The sequence below is a fragment of the Xenopus laevis genome, chromosome 9_10S, assembly GCF_017654675.1.
Source record: "Xenopus laevis strain J_2021 chromosome 9_10S, Xenopus_laevis_v10.1, whole genome shotgun sequence".
Lineage (NCBI taxonomy): Eukaryota > Metazoa > Chordata > Amphibia > Anura > Pipidae > Xenopus > Xenopus laevis.
In genome coordinates this window covers 16,768,284-16,792,883 of record NC_054388.1, presented here as the reverse complement: position 1 = coordinate 16,792,883, position 24,600 = coordinate 16,768,284, and the positions used below count along the sequence as shown (strand labels likewise).

General features: G+C 42.3%; 1 protein-coding gene across 1 annotated transcript; it reads left to right on the top strand.

Moving 5' to 3' along the window:
- Positions 1 to 3,320: 3,320 nt before the first annotated feature.
- Positions 3,321 to 18,330, top strand: eef1a2.S (eukaryotic translation elongation factor 1 alpha 2 S homeolog). Its single transcript, NM_001087387.1, has 8 exons — positions 3,321 to 3,329; positions 8,452 to 8,632; positions 11,392 to 11,571; positions 11,754 to 12,050; positions 16,236 to 16,386; positions 16,474 to 16,730; positions 17,154 to 17,388; positions 17,986 to 18,330. The coding sequence occupies exons 2-8, from the start codon at positions 8,489 to 8,491 to the stop codon at positions 18,111 to 18,113; spliced, it is 1,392 nt and encodes a 463-aa protein (NP_001080856.1). The 5' UTR covers positions 3,321 to 3,329; positions 8,452 to 8,488; the 3' UTR covers positions 18,114 to 18,330.
- Positions 18,331 to 24,600: the final 6,270 nt, after the last annotated feature.

Below are 24,600 nucleotides of genomic sequence, written 5' to 3'. Positions count from 1 at the left end.
TGTCAGGCCCACGTAAGTGCAATAGTGACTGTAATACTGTCCCAGAGGAGGGGTCACCTGAGTTTTGTCACCTGCAGTGTCCCTGGAGTCCCTTTTTCTGGCTGCTGATGCCCTAGAGGAGGAGACAGGTCTGTAACATACAATTTGCTCCATGGGTTTCATCACTTAGTGAGACATTGCAGAACATTACAACATACTCCTTTGGGGGGGGAACTCTGACTCTGTGTTCTCTCCTATGATTCTGTGTGTTCTGTCCTATGACTCAGTGGTGTAACTAGATATTACTGGGCCCCACAGCAAATTATTTTTCAGGCCCCCAAATTTTTTAGCAGTTGACTGGTTTTACCAATATTTATTGAAACTGTATATGAATTAGGGCCTCATGGGGCCCCTATACCTCCTGGGCCCCCCTGCAGGCGCAGGGTCTGCTTCCTCTATAGTTACGCCCCTGCTATGACTCTGTTTCTTCTGTCCTATGATTCTGTGTGTTCTCTCCTATGATTCTGTGTGTTCTCTCCTATTACTCTCTGTGTTCTCTCCTATGATTCTGTGTGTTCTCTCCTATGACTCTGTGTGTTCTGTCCTATGATTCTATGTGTTCTGTCCTTTGACTTTGTGTGTTCTCTCCTATGACTCTGTGTGTTCTGTCCTACGACTCTGTGTGTTCTGTCCTACGACTCTGTGTGTTCTGTCCTACGACTCTGTGTGTTCTGTCCTGTGACTCTGTGTGTTCTATCCTATGATGCACTTTGGTTGTACTAGAGACTAATTCTCCAGGGAAGGAGGTAAGTGACTAAGTAAAGTTCTGTCTGTGCCAGGTGTCCCTGGGGAATTTCTTTGCCACTGAAATATATGGGGTCTCCAAGATGGAGAGGATGGGATTCAACAAAAGATTCATGAGCAGGGGATTCTGATAATTCATGTGCCAATGTGCCATGTTATGTTGTGATTAAGTGGCACAAACCAACTCTACACCCCTATTTGTTCCTTCTAATGGAGAGGTTTCTTCCCCACACTCCATGTTTGGTCGAGAGCTATGAGGAGCTAATCTTAGCATTAGGGAACATTCAGGATCTAATTCTCAGATTCACATGAAACCGGGCAGTACCAGTTGATATGTATGAGATATGCTAACCTGGCCAGTGTCACTAAGGAGAATATCATCTTGTGCTTTAGCTCATGTTTCCCTTTAGTCTGCAGCAGAATTAGATAGGGAGCCCAGGACTGGGGTTATTGGCATCTCTGCTTTTATTTTGCAACCCTAACCCACCTCTCATGAACCATACTGTGAGCACGACGTGATCATGCTCTGCCCATGCCAACCAAGGCTGCCTGGAAACACTGAGTGAGATATGCCACCTGCTGGACATAACAAGAAGTGTCATTTTAACGGATAATGTCATCAGAATTAAAATTATTTGATGGAAATATAAGGGGGCCAGTCACAGTTTTGGAGGGTGGGAGAGAGAGATCACATTTACTGCATTTGGGAAGAGTATCTTTTTTATTAGTTGACTAATGGATGTGTTTTTTCGGATTATAAAAGCCTTACAGCCTGTCATGTCATGTCTATCATAAAAAAAAAACATATTTTTAACTGATTTCCTTTCAAACATAGTAACTGTAAATTAATTGTAATCATTATGAATATAATAACCATGCAATACTTTCCCTGGTACAGCATTTTATGGACAGACAAAACCAAGATGTGAGGACACTGCCCCCTGGTGTTCAGAAGGAATGAGGACAGGTCCAGAAGGCAGCAATGCAGAAATATTGCAGTGGATACAGGCCTGGTCCAATAACAAAGCAGCTATAACCCTTTCCTCAGAATAAGGCACAAGGATAGGCTGGACATGGAGAGCAACAGAGCAATGTGACTTCAGTGATTGGGCATCTTAATGTAAATGGAATGTTCAACTAACAATCAGCTTGGTTTGGTGGAGACGATGACATTCCTTATTTATAATAGTGCTCAAATTCATTCATTCATCTTCAATCTAGAATCTTTTTGGATACCTCCCCTTGTATCTCGCTGTTACATTCATATGTGAGTAGTGTTTGTAGTGCCCAACTAGTCATACAGCATCCCATACACTGCTGCCCCCTAGAAAAGGATGGAGGAGACTCACTGGGTGGAGGGGAGGTTATTTAATTGTAAAAATAAAGTCTAAAGTGGCACCCGTGTTTTCACCCTTACGAGGGTAATGTGTTCTTCGGAACATGTAGTAGCCTATCTGGCATCGCTCATGCAGATGAGTATACAGATTTGCAGTAGGATAAATACAGAGATCTGGGCCACTGGGTCCCTCCTGAGATTGAATGGTTCCCTAGTATTCATCATTCTAAGCAGAGAAATGAGGGCACCAGCCCCCCACACAGGCACATAGATTATTGCCTTTTATAGGAACAGAAAGGGGAAAGTGTTGGAAGGGTTACTGCCTGCTCTGCTCTCCCTACAGAAAATGAGATTGGTAGCAGTAGATAGGTATTTAATATATAGAGTTTTTATGTTTTTCTCAAGACTATTAATATAGCTTAAACTTAAACATGTCAGTCAATCTTATGGACAGAGACAAGGGGGAAAGTATTGGAAGGGTCCTGCTTTGCTCTCGCTTTCCTACAGAAATAGAAATCGGTAGCACTAGATAGGTGCCTTATATTCAGGGACAGAGACAAGAGGAAGTGTTGGAAGGGTTACTGTCTGCTCTGCTTTCATTTCTCTACAGAAATAGGGATTGGTAGCACTAGATAGGTGCCTAATATATAAGGGCAGAGACAAAGGAAAGTGTTGGAAGGGTTACTGTCTGCTTTGACATGTCTCCACAACATAAACAGTTAAAATAACCCCCTCCCAAAAAAACAAAAACCCTCAACCTGCATATAACGGCAGGTAAGTCTCCCTTATTCTACTGTCCTATCCCTGTCCTAATTTAATAATGATAACACAATAACACAATAGCACACAGCCCATACACAGTTACACTCCCACACTCCCATAGTGGCACATACACTGACACACAATGTGACACACACAATACAGTTACACAAAATAACACAATAACACAATGACAGAGAGAGAGGTGAGGAGGCGGAGAGCGAGACAGACTGGGCGAATCTCCCGGTTGACATGAGCTCATCCCCGGGGCTGTCCCTGACTCCGCCCCCGCTCTCAGCTCCTCCCCCTCCCCTGCCCGGTACCGCATTGCTGTGCTGCAGGGGTGATGACTGCATTGCGCCGGGGCCGTCAATAGGTGGACCCCTCCCGGAGAAATAAAACTGCCTGATCCGGACCCTCCAGCCCCTGCTGTCTGAGAGCTCGGCTACAGGTAAGAGCTGCCCTTCTGCTCCTCTTACTAACTGTCTGGTACCCGACCCTCTCTATTGCTTCTGTCCCTGTATGATGCCCCAACTCCCTGTAAGTCACAGCAACTCCCTGTATCGTGTTCCCATCCACTGTAAAGAGTCCCCATAGGTTCATTCTATAGGGTCACCTTACCCTTGGTATCCCAATCCCTGTATGGTGTATATATGGTGCCCCTTTGATACAACTCCATATAACCCCTGAAACTCATATCACCCCTAAAGTGCCACAAACACATCTCCCCTTCATTTACAAGTGCCCCCTCTTGTGCATGTTACCCTTACCCCGTGTAATGCCCCTTCTTACTGACCTCTGCACGGTGCCCACTTGATACTGTTTTTCCTGTAATCTCTCTGGTACACCCTCTTTCCATCTCTGGGGTATCTCTCTCCATGGTACCCCAAAATCTTTATACAACCCCTTGGTGCTTCCTTCTCATCCATCAATATAACCCCACTTGGTGCCACTCCCCCTATTTGTCGTTATTGCACCTCACCCATATTTCTCTGTAGGTAACCCTTTAGATGCCTCTTCCCTCACCAAGTCTGTGCACCCCCAGACCCAGTGTTACCCTTTTCTTATCTCCTTGTGTGCCCCCCCTTCTGGAAACACATTAATTATATTATGCCAACCCTTAGAAATATTATGAAGGGGGAATACAGCAGAATGTCTATTGAAAACAACAACATCTCTCCTCCTTCCCTCTGCTCCACCTTGTGCCATGTTCTGCCACCCCTGCGAGCTCCAGTGCTATTAGAGTGCCATGTATGGGCCTGCATGCAAGTCTAGTTGTGCCCACATTGTCACCTTGTCTGTACCCTTGCCCTTGCTGCAGGCAAGCTTGTACCTCTTATGTGTGTGTGTGTTTGTGTCCCTTCTGTCTTGGTGTGCAGGGGAGCAGGGGGCATGTTTGGGCAGGGAGGGAGAAGGTAGACATCAGTCTTAGTTGTTCCAATAACAGGGACATTGTATCTCATGATTGTGGCGTAATGTGAAATCCATCGGAGGCAGGAATGGGAGGGGAATGGGCACAGCCAGACACTGATACCCAGGTATAAACAACGTCAGCATGCAAATGCACTCACAGCTGTACACAGTGCCAGGGCAGAGACACACAGACATACACTCGGCTATACAATGACATGGGACAGACACACACACACAGCTTTACACACATGTTTATACGCAGCACCAGGGCACAGACATACACTCAGCTATACAATGACATGGAACAGACACACACACAGCTTTACACACATATGTTATACACAGCACCAGGGCACAGACACACAGACATACACTCGGCTATACAATGACATGGAACAGACACACACACAGCTTTATACACATATGTTTATACACAGTGCCAGGGAACAGGCACACACAAATAAACAGTGCCAGGGGACACATACACAGACACACATATACCGTTGTACATAGTGATAGGGTAAATGAACTGGAGCAGGGCAGAAATAGACAGACTAAGGGGCACATTTACTAAGCTCGAGTGAAGGAATAGAATAAAAAATACTTTGAATTTCGAAGTATTTTTTTGTCTACTTCGACCATCGAATTGGCTACTTCGACCTTCGATTACGACTTCAAATCGAACGCTTCGAACTAAAAATCGTTCGACTATTCGACCATTCGATAGTCGAAGTACTGTCTCTTTAAAAAAAACTTCAACCACCTATTTCGCCACCTAAAACCTACCGAACCTCAATGTTAGCCTATGGGGAAGGTCTCCATAGGCTTTCTAGCCAATTTGTGATCGTAGGAAAATGGTTCGATCGATGGATTAAAATCCTTCGATCGAACAATTATTCCTTCGATCATTCGATCGAACGAGTAGCGCTAAATCCTTCGACTTCGATATTCGAAGTCGAAGGATTTAACTTCGACAGTCGAATATCGAGGGTTAATTAACCCTCGATATTCGACCCCAAGTAAATGTGCCCCTAAGAGACAGCATTAATTCTGGTGCTGTAGCTAAAGCTGGCAAGGCCACTTTAGACTGGCTCTGTGCCCAAAAGCAAGCCACATGATTAATGACGATGGAACCAGTGTAGGGGCTGCCCTGTGCCAGCCAGATTTGCTTTGTATCTGCAGTAATAGTAATTATATACTCTGTGTGGGTTAAATGTTGGAGCTGCTTCTATATAGTCATACACAACTCCCTGCACATGTACCTACAGTACCTGCATGCCTGACCTTCACACTGACATATTGGGCTTTTCTCTCACATCCAGCAGAACCAATCCCAACAGACTCTCTGCAGGCAGATCATTCACACTTGGTAGAAATGCTTCATTTTCTTAAAGGAGAACTAAAGCTTAAAGCGATTCTGTCATTATTTTTATGGTGTCGTTTTTATTTCTAAATGACACTGTTTACACTGCATATAATTCACTAAACAATAAAAAAATTTCATTTCTGAACCAGCAAGTGTATTTTTTTTTTAGTTGTAATATTTGTGTGTAGGTGCATCTCGGTTAATTTTGCCTGGTCATGTGCTTTCAGAAAGAGCTAGCACTTTAGGATGGAACTGCTTTCTGGCAGGCTGTTGTTTCTCCTACTCAATGTAACTGAATGTGTCTCAGTGGGATCTGGATTTTACTATTGAATGCTGTTCTTAGATCTACCAGGCAGCTGTTATCTTGTGTTAGGGAGTTGTTATCTGGTTACCTTCCCATTGTTCTGTTGTTAGGCTACTGGGGGGAAAGGGAGGGGGTGATATCACTCCAACTTGCAGTACAGCAGTAAAGAGCAAGTGGTTTATCAGAGCACAAGTCACATGACTGGGGGCAGCTGGGAAACTGACAATATGTCTAGTCCCATGTCAGATTTTAAAATAAAATATAAAAAAACTGTTGGTTCTTTCAGATATCTGCTGGAGCAGTACTATTAATTGATGTGTTTTGAAATAGAAATGTCACAATATAAGGCTGATTAGTAATTAATACAGATAATTACTATATGGCAGCACGGAAACCAGTGCAACTAGCATTAGAGTTTAATAATCAGCCCTGTAGCATCAGCTTATATTACAGACCAACCTCATTTTCTGCTGGATAATTAGTGACGACCCCTAAGCTTAGCTTCTCAACAGCTGCTCAGAGCCCACTGAGCATGTGAGTGTCACAGACACTTTCCAAGATGGTGACCCCCTGTGACAAGTTTGAAGTCCTGGATCATTGCTGCTATTGACAAGCTGAAACTTTAGGCTGGTGCAAGAAGTTTATTATATAAAATACGGCATTTTAGCCATATTCATTTTTAGGGTTTAGTTCTCCTTTGAGGGGTAGTGAATACCAGGAACAGATCCCTGAGACCTTGGTAACATAGAACATGCAAGTTTTTGCAAAGACCAACCCGACCTTCAAATAATGCTCATTAAAGGCTTTTTGTTACTATTGTTACATCATCTATTAAAGTCAACAAAATATTTAAAGGGGTGGTTTACCCTTAAATTAACTCTTAGGGGCTGATTCATTAAGGGTCAAATATCGAGGGTTAATTAACCCTCGATATTCGCCTAGGAATTGAAATCCTTCGACTTCGAATATCGAAGGATTTAGCGAAAATACTGCGATCGTACGATCGAAGGATTTTAATCCAATGATCGAAGGATATTCCAAAAAAACTTAGGAAAGCCTATGGGGACCTTCCCCATAGGCTAACATTGACTTCGGTAGCTTTTAGCTGCCGAACTAGGGGGTCGAAGTTTTTTTTAAAGAGACAGTACTACTATCGAATGGTCGAATAGTCAAACGATTTTTAGTTCGAATCCTTCGATTCAAAGTCGTAGTCGTAGTCGAAGGTCGAAGTAGCCCAAAAAATACTTCGAAATTCGAAGTTTTTTTACTTCGAATCCTTCACTCGAATTTAGTGAATCGGCCCCTTAGTATGATGTTGTAGAGAGTGATATTTTGAAACAATTTGCAATTGATTTTAATTTTTTATTATTTGTGGTTTTTGAGTTATTTAGCTTTTTATTCAGCAGTTCTGCCATTTACAATTTCAGCAAATTACCCTAGCAGCCATGCACTGATTTGAAGAAGATTGAAAAGTTGCTTAAATTAACCATTCTATAACATACTAAAAGGTGTACCGCCTCTTTAACATCTGCTATGGGTGTAGTGCTACAAATAAAACCTGATGTTATAGTGGCTAGAGTCATGACTAATGTCTCACACCAACACTTAAATGTTCCAGCATAACCAACAGTCTAATAATATGACCGATGCCAAAATATTATGGTCAAAAGCAGATACTTCATAGTCATGCTAAACCATCTGACTCATGCTGTCAGAGTTCAACCAACTGACTCACAATATCTAATTTTGTCATGGTCACAACCAAATGACCTATATGGTTATGGCACCCAACCGATTACCACAATCCATCTAGCTCATAATAGCATGGTCAGCCAACTTATACAGTGCCATGGCCACAGCCAGAAGACTCCTACTGCAGTGGTGCACCAACTCATTAAGAAAATCCTGATGGCCCAGTGCATTCATAACAATGCATGATGGCCCAACTGGAATAGGTTGAAGGAGTATCTACATTTGATGACATTGACAGGCTCAATAATTTGTTATTGATTGTGTGTAACTGACATACTTTGTGTTTAGTGCAAGTTCCTATCATGTTGATGGATGTCCCATGTTCCTAGCTTGGTATCTTGGTGCTGTTTCCTATTATTGTATCTTGTAAATCAGGGACCCGCAACCTTTTTTACAGTATGCATGAACCACATTCAATTGTAAAAAGTTGGGGAGCAACACAAGCATAAAAAAGTTCCTGGAGAAAGAAATAAGGGCTCTTATTGACTATTTGGTAGCCCCTAGGTGCACTTGCATCCTACAGGAGGCTCTGTTTGGCAGTACTTCTGGCTTTGTGCAACCAAAACTTGCCACCAAGTCAGCAACAGAGTGACTGCTTTATGGGCCACTGGGAGCAACATCCAAGGGGTTGGTGAGCAACATGTTGCTCATGAACCACTGGTTGGGGATCCAATGTAAATGGACATAGATCCCGCTAACAGTCCACTCTGTGATGTTCTTTTCATTCCTTCTACACAGACTTCCTTGCACTCACCGTAGTGTCACCCCCAGGAGGATGGGGAAAGAGAAGACACACATCAACATCGTGGTTATTGGCCACGTGGACTCTGGCAAGTCCACCACCACTGGCCACCTGATCTACAAGTGTGGAGGCATCGACAAAAGGACAATAGAGAAGTTTGAGAAGGAAGCAGCTGAGGTGAGTATAGTGGACCTCTGTCTTCTTCACAAACCCAAGTACCTACATTTGTTCTGGGTCTGTGGGCCAATTAGAAATGTCTGGTTATACAAAAGCTGTTGTATGGAGTTCTTTAGCAGGAGGCAATTAAATTCATTGCTTGGCTACATCTGGAGCTTATAGTTGAATAGTCTTGCGCTTGAATTGGTAACCAGATATCACAGCTCTAGCACTATTATAGATATTCAAATGTACTAGCATTGGTAATTTACTCCACAGACCTATTACATATTCCATAACTTAGAAGCTTGGTTAGTTTAAAGCAGAGTTCCTTGCTTGTATAATGTGCAATGTACCCTAAATAAAATGGATGTTATAATGAGTGTAAAAAAACAAAGAGAACTCCATAGCTGCAGGGAGCACCGGAGCACAGAGGGCCCAGTGGGAGTACTGATAATTTCACTATAATTGTAGAGCTCATCTATGCCACTGATGGACGGAAGGTGGAAGGAATACATTGTATTTGTGGAATCCATAAAAGTGTTCATTGTTCTTTTCAGGGGGTGAATTTGGGAGGTGTTTGGTTACCCTTCCAACAGTAACGCTCTCATGAATTCCCCTGGAGGCTTCTTTGTGTTGTTCAACAGCAGGACAAGTCCCAATGATATCCGAGATCAGCTGCGAGTGGAGGCCTCAGAGAGAGAGAGAGAGAGAGAGAGTCTCTGCCAGGGTTTAATTATAGCTGCTGTGAGCTGGCAGACTCCATTTTACGTGTGCATGCAGAGGGCAAGCTGTCCTCTCCGGCTGAAAAATGGAGATCTTGTGGGAGACGTTCTACTGCCCTCCTTCATGCAGGAATATGCCCTCCTGACCTTAAACATTCAGGGTAGATGCACTTACAATCAGTTGTGTGCAGCCAATGTGAGCTACACCACCTGTACAGTTTCAGAGAAGACAATATTATAATAGTCATCCTTTACAAATCAGCAAATAGCATGGTGAAAATGCACCTAGTAGTAGTACTGATCCTGCTAACATGCACATAGATCCTGATTGCCAAAGTCAGTAATGCCAATGTAATGTATTTTATGCTCGAAATATATAGTGTCAAATAAAAAGGCATCTTTTGCAGCAGATTACTGCGTCTACCTGGTCTGTTCCACCAATATAATTTGCACTGAATACTAGCACCATGGACGGGGTACAGTGACAGCACGATAAAAAGGGTTAAAAAGGGTTAAAATGTTACAAAAATCTCGTATGATGTCTATGGATAGAATAAATAAATACAATCATTGGGGACTAAACAGGGATCCGTTCCCAGCATACCGCGTTTTACATATTGAAAATTGTAGAGAGATACCGACAAGCAGCAAGTGTCAGACCAAGAAAAGTAACATAGAAGGAGCATCCCCACCACATCCCAAGCCGATCCTGATCTGCCTGCCCTTGAACTCTAGCCTGAACTCCGATTATCCTCTTGCCTAACCCTTTGGATACCGCGACCTTGATCCATCAAGAAGGCTTCCTCCTTGATCCCTGGAGGGAGCTCTCGGCTCCCTGACACCTTCTTGACCTCCAGCCACATTGTTTGAATGAGTGGGCATTCCCAAAAAATATGGGATACCTAGGTCCCAACAATTTCTCTAGCAGAGGGGCGAATGATCTGGGAATAGCTTATGAAGCCTGTCGGGAGTACCAGAACAACAATATCTTATAAATATGCTCCTTCTGCCTCACACAGGTAGTCATTCGCTGTGAATTACACCAAATATCTGACCAATCCTTTGGAGACAATCGATTCGGAATTATAGAATTCCACTTAGTCATATAGGTATGCTGCCCTGGGTTAATGGCGGAGGTTCACTAAGAAGCTTGTATATCTTAGAGATGAGTCCCTTTTGCAGCAAAACTGGTGTTAAGTAGACTGCGGTGCTAGATCTCTCAATTCCTGTAGCGTTAAAGGGGCAGTAATAGAGTCATTGAGCAATTCACTTATTGTAAATAAACCGGTCTGGCCCCAACGCACGCAGAATGAAGCAGTCATCCTCGGGGGAAAATTGGGGTTTCGAAAATAGCTTATATTCAGGGGATATTGTGACATTAAACCTTGTTTATATCTCAGTTTGTGCCATATATTCAGGGTTAATTGAGCCTTTTCCCGTAATCTCTTTAGTGTTACCAGACCATATTTGTGTGTTGATGGTTATATCTGGGGAGGCCAAAGCATTACTCTATTTTAGACTTTAGTTCTCCTTTAAGGTGTGAAGAACCAAATTATGGAAAGATAAAGGTCCCAAGTATTCTGGATAACAGATCACATACCTGTATTAAAAAAAATCAGAGAAAAGTGCCATCCGCTGGAGATAGTGTTACTGCTACATTGTTTCAGTCTTTCAGTTAAATGAGGCTCCAATTCCCTGTCGCTCCCAACAATCAAATGAAGTACCACATGTTGTAGATACAATCGCTGCTGAATTGTATCAGTATATCACTTAAAGGCAGACTCTACTTCCCTGATGGCCTAAACAATAAGTTATTGATCATTTTATTGTTCTCCTGTTAAAGTGAAACTGTTAACGTTTATATTCTACCATGACAATCCTTGTCAAGTTAAAATCACTCAAGATTCTTATCAATAACGTAAGTGACCACCAGAACCGTGTTAACATTCAGGTGTAGAACTGACCACAAAGAAACTGGTGTGGAATTATTTAGCTTAATAATAATAATTATTAAACTCTTATTAAGCTTTCAAGCATGTTTGCATATTTCCTTAGATGGGGAAAGGTTCCTTTAAATACGCTTGGGTTTTGGACAAACTGAAGGCTGAGAGGGAGCGAGGAATCACCATTGATATCTCCCTGTGGAAGTTTGAGACAACCAAATATTATATCACCATCATTGATGCTCCAGGACATCGAGACTTTATCAAGAATATGATCACTGGAACCTCTCAGGTAAGAGGGAGAGAAAGAAAAAGAGAGAGGGAGAGAGAAGTCCACATCAAGGTTTCTCATAAAGTACTCAAGCTCTACCAAAGGCTACTATTGTAATATAATGAGATGGGGTTTCGGTTGGAGGGATTATCTCTGTTGTAATGTGCTACATTTCTAACTTCTCTCCCTCTCCTCTTCCCCAGGCAGACTGTGCAGTGCTGATAGTGGCAGCCGGGGTGGGTGAGTTTGAAGCTGGCATCTCCAAGAATGGACAGACTCGTGAACATGCCCTCCTGGCTTACACGCTTGGAGTAAAACAACTCATTGTGGGGATCAATAAGATGGACTCCACCGAGCCTCCTTACAGTGAGAAGCGTTATGATGAAATTGTGAAGGAGGTCAGCGCCTACATCAAGAAGATTGGCTACAACCCAGCTACGGTCCCCTTTGTACCCATTTCTGGCTGGCATGGGGATAACATGTTGGAGCCCTCTCCCAATGTAAGTGGGAATCTTGTTTATGAAGGAATGGAATAATGAATAAATCTGTCATATTTTTGGGTTGACTTGGTCTGGGGCCCTAGGTGCAATGTGTATGTGATGGTGATGGTATGTAGAAACCATACAAGTAATGGTGGAACGTTGTAGAGACAATACAAGTAATAGGAGAAAATAAACAGGCATGAAGTTTGAGGAGTCCAGTGAGAGACAATATCCATGTGATCATAAAGACATAGCTTAGTTAAGGTTGAAAAAAGATTCATTCATGAAGTATAATGTTTTTATCTGCTAGATCCAGAGGACTTCTCAGTAGGAAAACATTTCCTTAGGACATTCAACCTATTGCTAAGAGAATAAATGCTCTCACCCACTAATCAGGCGTCCAACCCTTTCTTGACACTGTCTATTGTATCTACCAGCTCTATGTAGAGAATTAAACAGCTTTACTAGTCTAACTGTAAAAAATCTTTTGCGAACCTTAGCGTGGAACCTTCATTATTTTTATGTCAGCAGATTCCATAGTGTCCTCTGGATTCCTCTAGAACATTAACCCTCGTAGGCAGCATGTTGCTCTCCACCCCATTTGATGTTGCTCCCAGTGCCTTCATAGCAGCTGCTGATTTCTGGATTTCTGACATGGAGTCATAAAGGCTATGTTGTGCTGCCAAACAGACCCATCTGTAGTCTGTCAGTCCACATAGGTGCTACCAAATAACTAATCACAGACATATGCCACCCCTAGGGAGTTGTTCATGCTTGTGTTGCGACCCCAAGGAGTTGGAGAGCAACTTGTTGCTCACTAGCTACTGGTCGGGGATCCCTGCTCTAGAGCTAGTGAGCAAGATGTTGCTCTCCAACTCCTTTGATGTTGCTTCCAGTGGTCTCAAAGCAGGTGTTTATTTTTGAATTCCTAGTTTGGAGGCATGATTTAGTTGCATAAGAATCAGATGTACTGCCAAACAGTGCCTCCTGTAGGCTGCCAGTACACAGTGGCTACCAAATGGCAAATAACAGCCCTTATTTGCCCCCTGGGAACTTTTGTTCATGCTTGTGTTGCTCCCCAACTATTTTTACAGTTGAATGTGGCTCACGGGTAAAAAAAAGGTTGGGGACCCCTGTTGTAGAGAATAAGACATCAAATAAATAATTATATATACCCATTTTTTATTTATATACATAGGGATCATATGCCCTCTTCTAAGTCTATGATGTGCAAGACTCTAATGACAGTACTTTATAACTTTCAGTAATCTTGATTGTCTATAATAAGAGGATTTTATGTGGATAAACTGAAAGTCCACCAGGACAATAAAGCTAAAACCACTGTTGATAACAGGAAAATCAGAATAGACGGCACTGGACAGGAAAAAACCTAACACGTTTCAGAATCAAATCCCTTAATCAACCTATGACGAAACGCGTTAGGTTTTTCCAGCAACCTGCTTTATTAAACTGTTCAGAAGTGCAGTCTATTCTGATTTTTCTGTTATTGGATACAGTGGGGACACTGGAGACTGAGCACCTGGCAGGGGGAGGAACGAGCGGTGAGCTTGAGCGGTCTCTTATTTTGTGTTTTAAAACCACTGTTGCTTGTGCCTCTTACTATTGGATATTAATGACCAATGGATTGATTTGATGTTGTGGAACTGGCTGGTGATAGGCTGATGAGGTTTGTTTTGAACTCTGACATAGTGGGAACTGATTGGGCAGATACGGTTTGTTAAAAGGCAAATAAGAATGGGGGTTATGCAGATATTTCTAAACTTTAAAGGAGAAGGAAAGCTACGGAGGCATTTTATTGCCAATAGATTAGCTGCAATAGTGCAAGCTAGAATGCTATATTTATTCTGTAGAATGTTTTACCATACCTGAGTAAAAAGCTCTAGAAACTCTCTGTTTGTTTAGAATAGGAGCTGCAGTATTAATGTGGTGTGACATCACTTCCTGCATGAGTCTCTCCCTGCTCTTGGCTCAGATTACAGTAGAGAAGGGAGGGGTGGGGGGAGAGGAGCAAACTGAGCATGCTCTTGCCCAGGGCAATGAGGTTTAAGATGAAGGCAGGAAGTCTGATACAGAAGCCCATGTGTACACAATAGAAGGAAAGAAATGCTGTGTTTCTTTTGACAGGGGACTCAGAGCAACATTACTTTGGGGGTTTACTGGTATATTTAGATGGACCTTTCTGATAAGGCTTACTTAGTTTTAACCTTTCCTTCTCCTTTAAGGGCACCTTTACAATCACTATATACAGTGCTTGGTGTATAAGGTGCACCCATGACCCACCCACGTGTTGACCTTTTCCAGCTTTCACCCATCTGTAAACAGTTTAATAACCATAATCTTTACACCTTTGGTATCTGAGCTAAATGTGGTTGGCACAATTACAATTGAATTCTGAGAAGAAATGTTGAGGATAAAGAACATGGCACATTTTTTTCACGTATGCACTCCTCTAATAAATGAAACCTTTATATGTATATGGGTCTTGCACAACTGATATATCTTCAGGCAGGTGCTGCCCCGACAGTGAGACCAAGTTTAAGTATCCTGCATAAGGACTGACCTCTCCTGCCAGTTTGAGGTGCAACCCTGGGTGTTGATCATGGCGTAGGGAATGTCCCCTCACCCCCCATCTCCATTTAGAAATCTGTGACAGTTAGTCATCAGGTCCAAATATTTCAAGCTCATCAGATCCCGTAAAACCCAGTTATAAAAAGACCAGGGCTGGGAGCCAGAAGACAAGGGTAGCCGGCCAAACATGGCCTTTCCATCAAGCCCCTCTGAGCAGGTTTTATTAGAACATTAATATATTACCCAGAAGGCTTTGTGGCTCATGGGATTTAAAAAAATAATCATCATTAAATCAACTTTTTGCATATAAGGTATATGAAATCCTAGTGGGGATGTCATGTCATCTCACTGATGTCACAATAAAAGGCCAATTGTTTCTTGAGGTTGCCATCCCATAGGACAGGGGTCCCCAACCTTTTTCACCTGTGAGCAACATTCAGATGTAAAAAAAGTTGGGGAGCAACATAAGCATGAAAAATTTTCCTGGGTGGTGCCAAATAAGGGCTGTGATTGGCTATTGGTAGCCCCTATGTTGACTGGCAGCCTATGAGAGACTCTGGTTGGCAGTACACCTGGTTTTAATGCAACAAAAACTTGCCTCCAAACCTGGAATTCAAAAATAATCACCTGCTTTGAGGCCACTGAGAGCAACATCCAAGGGGTTGGGGAGCAACATGTTGCTCACGAGCTGCTGGTTGGGGATCAGTGCCATAGGAGATGGCAGTTACTATTTAAATATTGAAAAGGAGTGATATATGTATATCATATAAACCCATTTATTGATTTCTTGTTCTTAGAATATGTATTATTAAAACCTGTTTCAATAGGGTGCAGGTTATTGCAGTTTCCAGTTGGCTTCCTTTAGTCTTTGGCAGAATTCCTGAAATTAATATTTACTCTCTTTTTGCCATTGTGTTCCCCTATCTATCAGTTCCACTCAATATTCTGACATCCATCTGGGGAGGCTGGATATCCCTTGTCCTTTTCAATTGTCCTTTTCTGTTTTAACTTACTACACTCTTACTAAATCCTACTCAATTCTGGGACACAGTTATATGAAAATGTATTTGTCTCACTCACAGTCTCATGCATGCAACCCTTCCTTCTTCTTTCTAATTCACGTTTATTGCATGCAACTCTCCCTAACTAGCTCTCTGCATGCAACTCTTTCTTTTATATCTAACACACCTTCCCTGCATGCACTTCTTTCCTCCCCTCTCATTCACCTTTCCATGCATGCACCTCTTCCTTCTCCCCTTTACTAACCTTCCCTGCATGCACCTCTTTCCTGCCTCCCACTCTGCCTGTCACACTCCTGGATACAGGTCTTCTCTCTCCCTCTGACACTTTGAATGCAACTGTTGCCACTTAGTTACCATCATGTAGCTTCAGCCTCTCTGCCACTCTCACAAGCTATTCCTTTCCCATTTATTGCACATCCCTCTTTCCATTTCCACAGTGTTGGTATGTTATTCTTTCCATTCTCTTCTCCCCATTTCATGCACACATGGAATTCTTTGTTCTACTTGCCTTTCCCGGGGTACAGCTATCTTTTTGCTCTCCCACTCTGCGTCTTCTGTACCATAACTTAACTTATAGCTTCTGGACCTCTAGATGCCATGGTTCAAGGGATGGAAAGTGGAGAGGAAGGAAGGCAATGCAAATGGAGTTTCCCTGCTTGAGGCTTTGGACACCATCCTCCCTCCATCTCGCCCAACAGACAAACCTCTCCGTCTTCCTCTGCAAGATGTCTATAAAATTGGAGGTAATTACCCTGCTTCTTTTTGCCTCCCCTCTCCATTTTGCTTAGTTGTATCCCTAACCTACCTTTGTGATTCTACTGCACGGTCAGGAATCGGCACTGTTCCAGTAGGTCGAGTGGAGACCGGCATTCTAAAGCCAGGCATGGTGGTGACCTTTGCTCCAGTCAATATCACAACTGAGGTAAAGTCTGTTGAGATGCATCATGAGGCTCTGAGTGAGGCTCTGCCTGGGGACAATGTTGGCTTCAACGTCAAGAACGTGTCAGTCAAGGACATTCGCAGAGGCAATGTTTGTGGTGACAGCAAGACTGACCCTCCCCAGGAAGCCGCAGGTTTCACTGCTCAGGTAAGAAATTGTGTAGGTCTAAAGCCCATCTCAGCAAGCCAGTCTTCCTACGGATGTGTATTATTTTTCTTATGTAAGGAACCTTAGCTACCCAGCTGACACAGGTTTAAAAAGTTCTGAAATCTTCTTTCTTCCAAATTGACAAACAAGCGTACCACCAGTGTTTATTGAGTTAAACAGATAAGGACCTAGTGAGAAAGGATGGAGGGGTCACCAGAACTTGGGGACAGACCTAGGTCCATGTAGCCTGACACTGTAGTCCAATGCTGAGGAGTGGTATGCTGCAGGCTTACAGATCAAAGCCAGCTACGAATGGTTAAAGGCCTGGTGATGGTTACAGAAACTGAATTGAAGAATGATTACTAGAACATGTCACTGTATTTGATGGTGGTACATACAAACATGTTTATTCCTTATGCTTAGGTGATCATCTTGAACCACCCTGGTCAGATCAGTGCTGGATATTCCCCAGTTATTGACTGCCATACTGCACATATCGCCTGTAAGTTTGCAGAGCTAAAAGAAAAGATTGATCGCCGATCTGGCAAAAAGCTTGAGGACAACCCCAAGTCTCTGAAATCTGGAGATGCTGCCATTGTGGAGATGGTCCCTGGGAAGCCTATGTGTGTGGAGAGCTTCTCCCAATACCCACCTCTTGGTAAGTACAACAGACTCCATGGCATGGGGTGAGAGAACAATATAATTTAGTTACAGATGGGCATTTTTGGGTCCATCAAGAAGGGACGCATATAATGGCACATTATTAGCATTTTTCTTTCAAAGATATGCAGGTACTTGTTGTTGTGCTGTGTCCCATTTTTTTACATAACCACCAAACATTTTATTGTAGAGTCCAATCTGAATAGGTTCAGGGCTGAGCCTACGGGTGGTGGCACATATTCCAATTCAGGGATGGCACTCTGGCGGGATGGCACTCAGATCACTTCAGCTTTCTGAAGTCGCCCGAAGTTTCCTCCTGAGGCAACTTCAGAAACCGAAACGATCCGAAGAAACCATCCCGCCGGCGATTCACATTCTAGCCGTCAGGAAGGCATTTCGGGCAGATTAGTCGCCCGAAGAAGACAAGATTTGTCTCTGGGCGAATAATCTCCACGAATCGGAGCATGTGCCACCACCCTAAAACCTTTGAGTCATTAGCTATGGTGAAGAATTGAAAGCTTTAGTGTTAATGTTTTGCCAGTAGTTGCCAGATGATATTGCATAGACTTTCATTGTCATTGTCTTCTCCCTCTAGGGCGCTTTGCTGTGAGAGACATGAGGCAGACTGTGGCCGTGGGAGTCATTAAGAACGTGGAGAAGAAAATCGGAGGAGCTGGCAAGGTGACAAAGTCCGCACAGAAAGCCCAGAAGGCTGCAAAATGAATTGCCGGTTCCCTTCGCCTGGCACACAAGCCTTGTCCCTCTGAGAAGGTCCTTCCCCTTACCTTTGAGGTGCACGCGAGCCCATCTGCTTGTAAAAGCCTGTACGTCAACGACTGGATGCTCACCATTAAAGTCCAGTGGAAGTTCTTTAAGAGGAAAAGCATGCTCCTGCTCTGTAATCTTTAGTGTCCATTTTACCAATTAAACTGGTACAACATTCATAATGTGACATTGTGGGATTCTTTTGATACTTTGGGGCAGATTCACTAAGGGTCGAATTTCGAAGTTAAAAATACTTCGAAATTCGACCCTCGAATTGAAATCCTTCGACTTCGAATATCGAAGTCGAAGGATTTAGCGCTAAACGTTCGTTCGTTCGATCGATCGAAGGATTTTTCGTTCGATCGAATGATTAAATCCTTCGAATCGAACGATTCGAAGGATTTTAATCCAACGATCGAAGGAAAATCCTTCGATCAAAAAAAGGTTAGCAAACCTATGGGGACCTTCCCCATAGGCTAACATTGACTTCGGTAGGTTTTATCTGCCGAAGTAGGGGGTCGAAGTTTTTTTAAAGGGAAAGTACTTCGACTATCGAATGGTCGAATAGTCGAACGATTTTTCGTTTGATTCGTTCGATTTCGTTCGTATTCGAACGAATTTAACCAATTCGATGGTCGAAGTACCCAAAAAATACTTCGAAATTCGAATTTTTTTCATTCGAATCCTTCACTCGAGCTTAGTGAATCGGCCCCTTTGTGTGGCTGGTAGAGATTTAAGAGTCACTTGAAACAATCTTCATTAGCAGCTTTGAACAATAGAAATAGCCAGATATGAATGTTAGCCTTTTAATAGCTGTAGGAGCAAAGGTCTCAAACTGTGGAGCTGTCTCTTGGTGGGGGGGACCAAAGCAGTGTATAAGAGGAGCTAAACCTGAAAGCATATTTGCTTTTAAATTATGGACAATATCATGGATTATGCCAAACCCCAGAGGTTTTGGTGCTGTGTTGAACCCCCTCAAAAAGTCATAACACCTCTGCTGTAAAGACTTTGGCACATGGAACAATGTGCAGATTTGCATGGCAAACACATGGCTGGGCTCCTTGTGGAATTTATCGAGTAGAAAGCTGCCTATGGCATACAGTATTTATTCTAAATGTGCTGTAGGAGAAAGCTGTGCACAAGCACATATCAGGCTTGGGTTCTAAGGAATATAAATCCATTTTGCTCTAGTTTTCATAAGTCAGAACATATTGTATCTAGGCACATCAGCGGTGACAAAGGACATTGCAGCTAAGAGCTAGAATGTAGGAACTGGCCACACTGGGGATGACTTCGATGTAGTTGGCCAGCTTAAATATATCGCAATATATGGACAAACAATCCGTATTTTGTTTAAAGGGAAAGGCATTTTTAGTAGCTTATGGCACAAAATGTTTTAATGTCCTTAAAGGAGAAGGAAATTCTATTAACACTTGGGGGTCAAATGATAGGCACCCCCAAGTGATTGTATTGACTTACCTAAAACCCCGGGCCGGTATTTTTCGAGATTTATTATACCCAGAAGCGGCAAAAAGTTTAAAAAGACTTCATCTTCAACCTGTTATGGTCCTGTCGAAGTCATTGGCAGAGGTCCTATTCGCAATTTGAAGATATTGTCTGCGCTGGGTTTTGTGCGAGAATCTGAACATTTTGGGCTTTTCCTCTGATTTCATGAAAAATTCATACGTTATGTCAGAAAAATTCAGACTTTTGCGTGACAATCCGAAACAGTCACGGTTTTCATGCGACAATCAGAAAAAGTTTTTTGTCTATCTGATATTTTTCATGGTTTTTAAATGATAAATAAGTGTAAATTCGGGATTCTAGTGTGGTCAGATTTTTTTTATTAATAAATCATAAAAATTTGGATTTTGATAAATAACCCTCCTAGGGGTATATTTATCAAAAAGTGAAGTTAGAGGTCGCCACAGTCCGCTAGAGTGAAATCCCGCCACTCTCCATTCATTTCTATGGGCTTTTTAAAAGAATATTTATCAATGGATGAAAGTGAAAGTTCATTCTTTGATAAATACGCCTTTCAAAATCCCATAGAAATGAATGGAGAGTGGCGGAATTTCACTCTAGGGGACTGTCGTGATCTCTAACTTCCCTCTTTGATAAATATACCCCCTAGTCTCTTGGCTGTAGGACGCTCCTGCAAGAAAATAAATCAGGTGAGAAAGCCACAATAAAACTAGAATTTATCGTCCTAGTACAACAGCTCCCAGAAACACATACAAAAAAGTATATTCTGGCCACACAATAAGTCATCCAATTATATTGTACCATATACTGTACTAAGGAAAACAATAGGGCAGTTCCAACACACAGGTTCCAGGCACAGGTCCAACTGCAAACTGGAGACTTACGTATTTTTTCATATTTTTTATTGTATTTAAATTTAAGGTAGAATTAATTGGTTAAATAATTTTCTTCAGCCTCAGCTACACAAGAGATGTTCCCTATTATTTGGAAAGGAGCAAATAGAAATATTTTGACTGGAAAGAGGGCAGAGCAAGACCCTGGTGAGTTCCTGAATACAAATCAAGGGATGTGTGTGTCTGTGTGTTGGAATGAACAGAGATCAGCAGTCTTACTGGGATCATTTGTCAAATTTTGACAGGTCCTGAAGGTAGGAAACTGCCATACTTTATATCGCAATCAACTGCCCAAAGTTGGTCTTAGGAAAGTCACACACTTATAGGATATGCCGAATGAGCTGTGGGTTGTGCTGGAGGCTTGGCACTACCATATCTCTACAACTCAAATGCCTAGGAATATTTAAGGATATTTGCAACTTAAATGGTAACCAATTAGTTTTACAAAATGTGAATTTTATAGTCGTCTTAAGTCAGGGGATGATTGGGCAACTCAGGCTTAAAAGATAAGTAAACCTTTAAAATAAGTGGTCAGTTTCTGACCACCAAGCAGTCAAGGAAGTTGTCAGGAGAAAAAAAGAGGGTTGGTCTCATGGAAAGATTCAAGAAAGGTAATTTTTTTCCTAAGCAGAATATCAGAGACACCCTCTATCTTTCTCCTGGCAACTTCTTTAACTACTCCATGGTCAGATTGGTTGGAAACTGACCAGCAGATGGCACTGTTGTAACAAAATGTGTTCATATTAACAGTACATGTATCCGTTAATATCTTGGAATTAAAAAAGGAAAATAAATAAATAATGAATGTAAATTATAAAGTGCTTAGAATAGCACTCGCATCAATTTTTAGATTCACGTATTTTAAAGGTTTACCTATCCTTTAACAGTATATCGAGCTATAGTCAAAACTGGACCTTAGTTTATCTTTTCAGAGGTGTTGTCACAAGCTTGTATCCAATTGAGAATCCCAAACGTATAATGCAATCCAATTTTACTGTATATAATTATTGGATGTCACAATCATTCATCCTGGTGAGAGTGACGTTAGTTGGGCTGGAGCCATGCCCATGGAATGAAGGCTTTGTTCCTATCTGTGCTGCCTGACTTTAGTGCTTGAGAGAGAATTAGTGCAGAAAGCTGCCTGCTGTGTTTGCATTACTGCAGCACAGGGAATGGGGAAGGTGAATGTAATGGAATCGACTGAGCTGAGACCCAGCTGCATTACAGGACGAGCACTAAAGTGGTGACTTGCTGGTAACTGAAGCCATAGAGGCAGAAGCTCATCAATAATGCACCTTAATTCACAGGGTGACCTCGCCGGCTGAGCTCCTCACCTACATTTCAGTCTTAGTGCAGTTTCTTTCGAGCGGGGGGTAGACTTTGTTCTTTGTGAGGCCCTACAGAGGGATATATATATATATTTATACAGAGGGATATATATATATATATATATATTGTACATATATATATATATATTTATATACATATATATATATAAATATATATATATATATATATATATATATATATATATATATATGAACTATGTGCAACTCTGAGTGTGACTAATAAGGCAGGATGGTGTCAGTAGTTCATGCAGGTTTGATTCATAGATTAACGGGCCACAGGTTAGTGTGTGTTGGTCACTATCAGTTATAAAGGCAGTGCTGTTTATTTCTATTCATAATTCTCTATATAGTTGGGTGACTGGATTCATTTATAGCTTGGGCTGCCTACATCCCAGACGCAGTCACCCAGTCCATATGCAGCAATGAATTAGTTAATAGTGCGTGATAGGGCACATGTATTTAATTGTTATAGGAATCTCTAGAGGCGGCAGTGACTGAGAGCAGTTACTGTAGGCTAGGGACATTGGAGGGAAACAATCATAATGGGGGGGGGTATCTGTCACAGACAAATGATACCCCTGTTCTCTCTGTCCCTGTCTCATTTATACCTTCTCCACCTCCCTCTCCCTCTCTCTCTCTCTCTCTCTCTCTCTCTCTCTCTCTCTCTCTCTCTCTCCTTCCATCTCTTGCTCTTTCCTTACATATTCCTATGCACTAGAGATCCCCAGAGAGACGGGCACAGGGGACTCGCTGGGAGAGAAATAGTTAATAAAAAATAGATTGTGTTTTCTGACTCACTAAAAGGTTGGAGGCAAAGAGAGGGGATCAATTTTCATTTTGTCACCGGCTTGTGATACATATGTGTTATTTCCCCTAGAATTCTCAAATTTCTCTTATTAAAAGGTCACAACTGCTGTATGAGTGAAAAGGGGCTTATTTACTTACTGCAAGTACAGTTGCTACAAAAAAATCCATTTCCAGCACATCCTTATAGTTGCACCACTCTTATTGATGCAGACGAATCCTGGAGTGTCCACCACCTCCACCACCAGGTGGCAGTTGCTCCAGGGTGCCCTTTAAATCTCTCATCAGTAACAATATGAAGAAGAGAAGGGTAGAATATGATATACTGATATAATATGATATACAGCTATATTATGTGCATATATGATATGGGCAGGGCCGCCATTAGAAATCACGGGGCCCCGTACAACAAAATTTTTGGGGCCCCCTGGGCCCCGCCCACACTGACGACCAAGCTCCGCCCCATATCCCGCCCACATCGCAGTTAAAAGACCACACAGACATCAGCGCTAAAAAAGTAACCCCCCCCCCCACACAAGTTGTAAAAAGCTATTGATGGTCAGGGCCCCCTTATAAAAAAATTGGGGCCCCCAAAAAAAAAAATTAACATTTTTTTTATTTAAAAACATTGGTGGCAGGGGCCCCCTGTTAAAAAAAACTTGGGGCCCCAACAAAAAAAAATGTAAAAAAAAACTAAAAAATAAACAAACATTGGTGGCAGGGGCCCCCTTCTAAGTTAAAAACAAATTGGGGCCCCAAAAAAAAATTTGAAAAAAAATTAATTTTTTTTGAAAAAAAAAAAAAACATTGGCGGCAGGGGCCCCCTTATAAGTTAAAAACAAATTGGGGCCCCAAAAAAAATTTAAAAAAAAAATAATTTTTTTTTGAAAAAAAAAAAAAACTGGTGGCAGGGGCCCCCTTACAAGTTAAAAAAATTTGGGGCCACCAAAAAGAAAATTAATTTTTTTTTTTAAAAAAAAAAACAAAAAAAACAATGGTGGCAAGGGGCCCCTTACAAGTTAAAAAAAAAATTGGGGCCCCAAAAACAAAAGTTTTAAAAAAAAGATTGGTGGCAGGGGCCTATAGAATATTAAAATAATACATTGGTGGCCAGGGGATTAAAAAAAAAAAAACACAAACTGGTGTTCAGTAGAATTGAACTCATGGCTTCAGTACTTCAACTTCGCCTCCTTTCGTGACTTCGGGTCTTTTCACCGCTTCAGGACTTCGGCTGTTTTCGTGACTTCGGGTCTTTGCGCTGCTTCAGGACTTCGGCTTCGGCTGTTTTCGTGACTTCGGGTCTTTTCGGCGCTTCGTGACTTCGGGACTTCGGCTTTTTCCGTGACTTCGGGTCTTTTCGTCGCATCGGCTTCGGCTTTTCGGCACTTCCGCATTCGGCACTGAAGAGGCAAGACGTACGGCTCGGGCGCTCGTAAGGGGGGCCCGGATCTTCAAAAAAATGCAGCGCTGCCGGGCCCCCCTTCATGCCCGGGCCCGGTACGCTTGTCCCCCCTGTCCCCCCCTGATGGCGGCCCTGGATATGGGGGTTACAATGTGACAGTGGTTGGAGGAAAGATGGGGGTATATCTGTGCCTATATATTATACAGTTACATTATGTGCATATATGATATGGGGGTTACACTGTGACAGTGGTTGGAGGAAAGATGGGGGTATATCTGTGCCTATATATTATACAGTTATATTATGTGCATATATGATATGGGGGTTACACTGTGACAGTGGTTGGGGGAAAGATGGGGGTATACCTGTGTCTATATATTATACAGTTACATTATGTGCATATATGATATGGGGGTTACACTGTGATAGTGGTTGGAGGAAAGATGGGGGGGTATATCTGTGCCTATATATTATACAGTTACATTATGTGCATATATGATATGGGGGTTACA

Bases quoted from the DNA above. Each gene is read 5' to 3' on its own strand.
- eef1a2.S (NM_001087387.1), top strand. From the start codon at position 8,489: ATGGGGAAAGAGAAGACACACATCAACATCGTGGTTATTGGCCACGTG. The intron at 8,633-11,391 runs GTGAGTATAGTG...ATATTTCCTTAG, and splicing joins TTGAGAAGGAAGCAGCTGAG to ATGGGGAAAGGTTCCTTTAA. The intron at 11,572-11,753 runs GTAAGAGGGAGA...CCTCTTCCCCAG, and splicing joins TGATCACTGGAACCTCTCAG to GCAGACTGTGCAGTGCTGAT.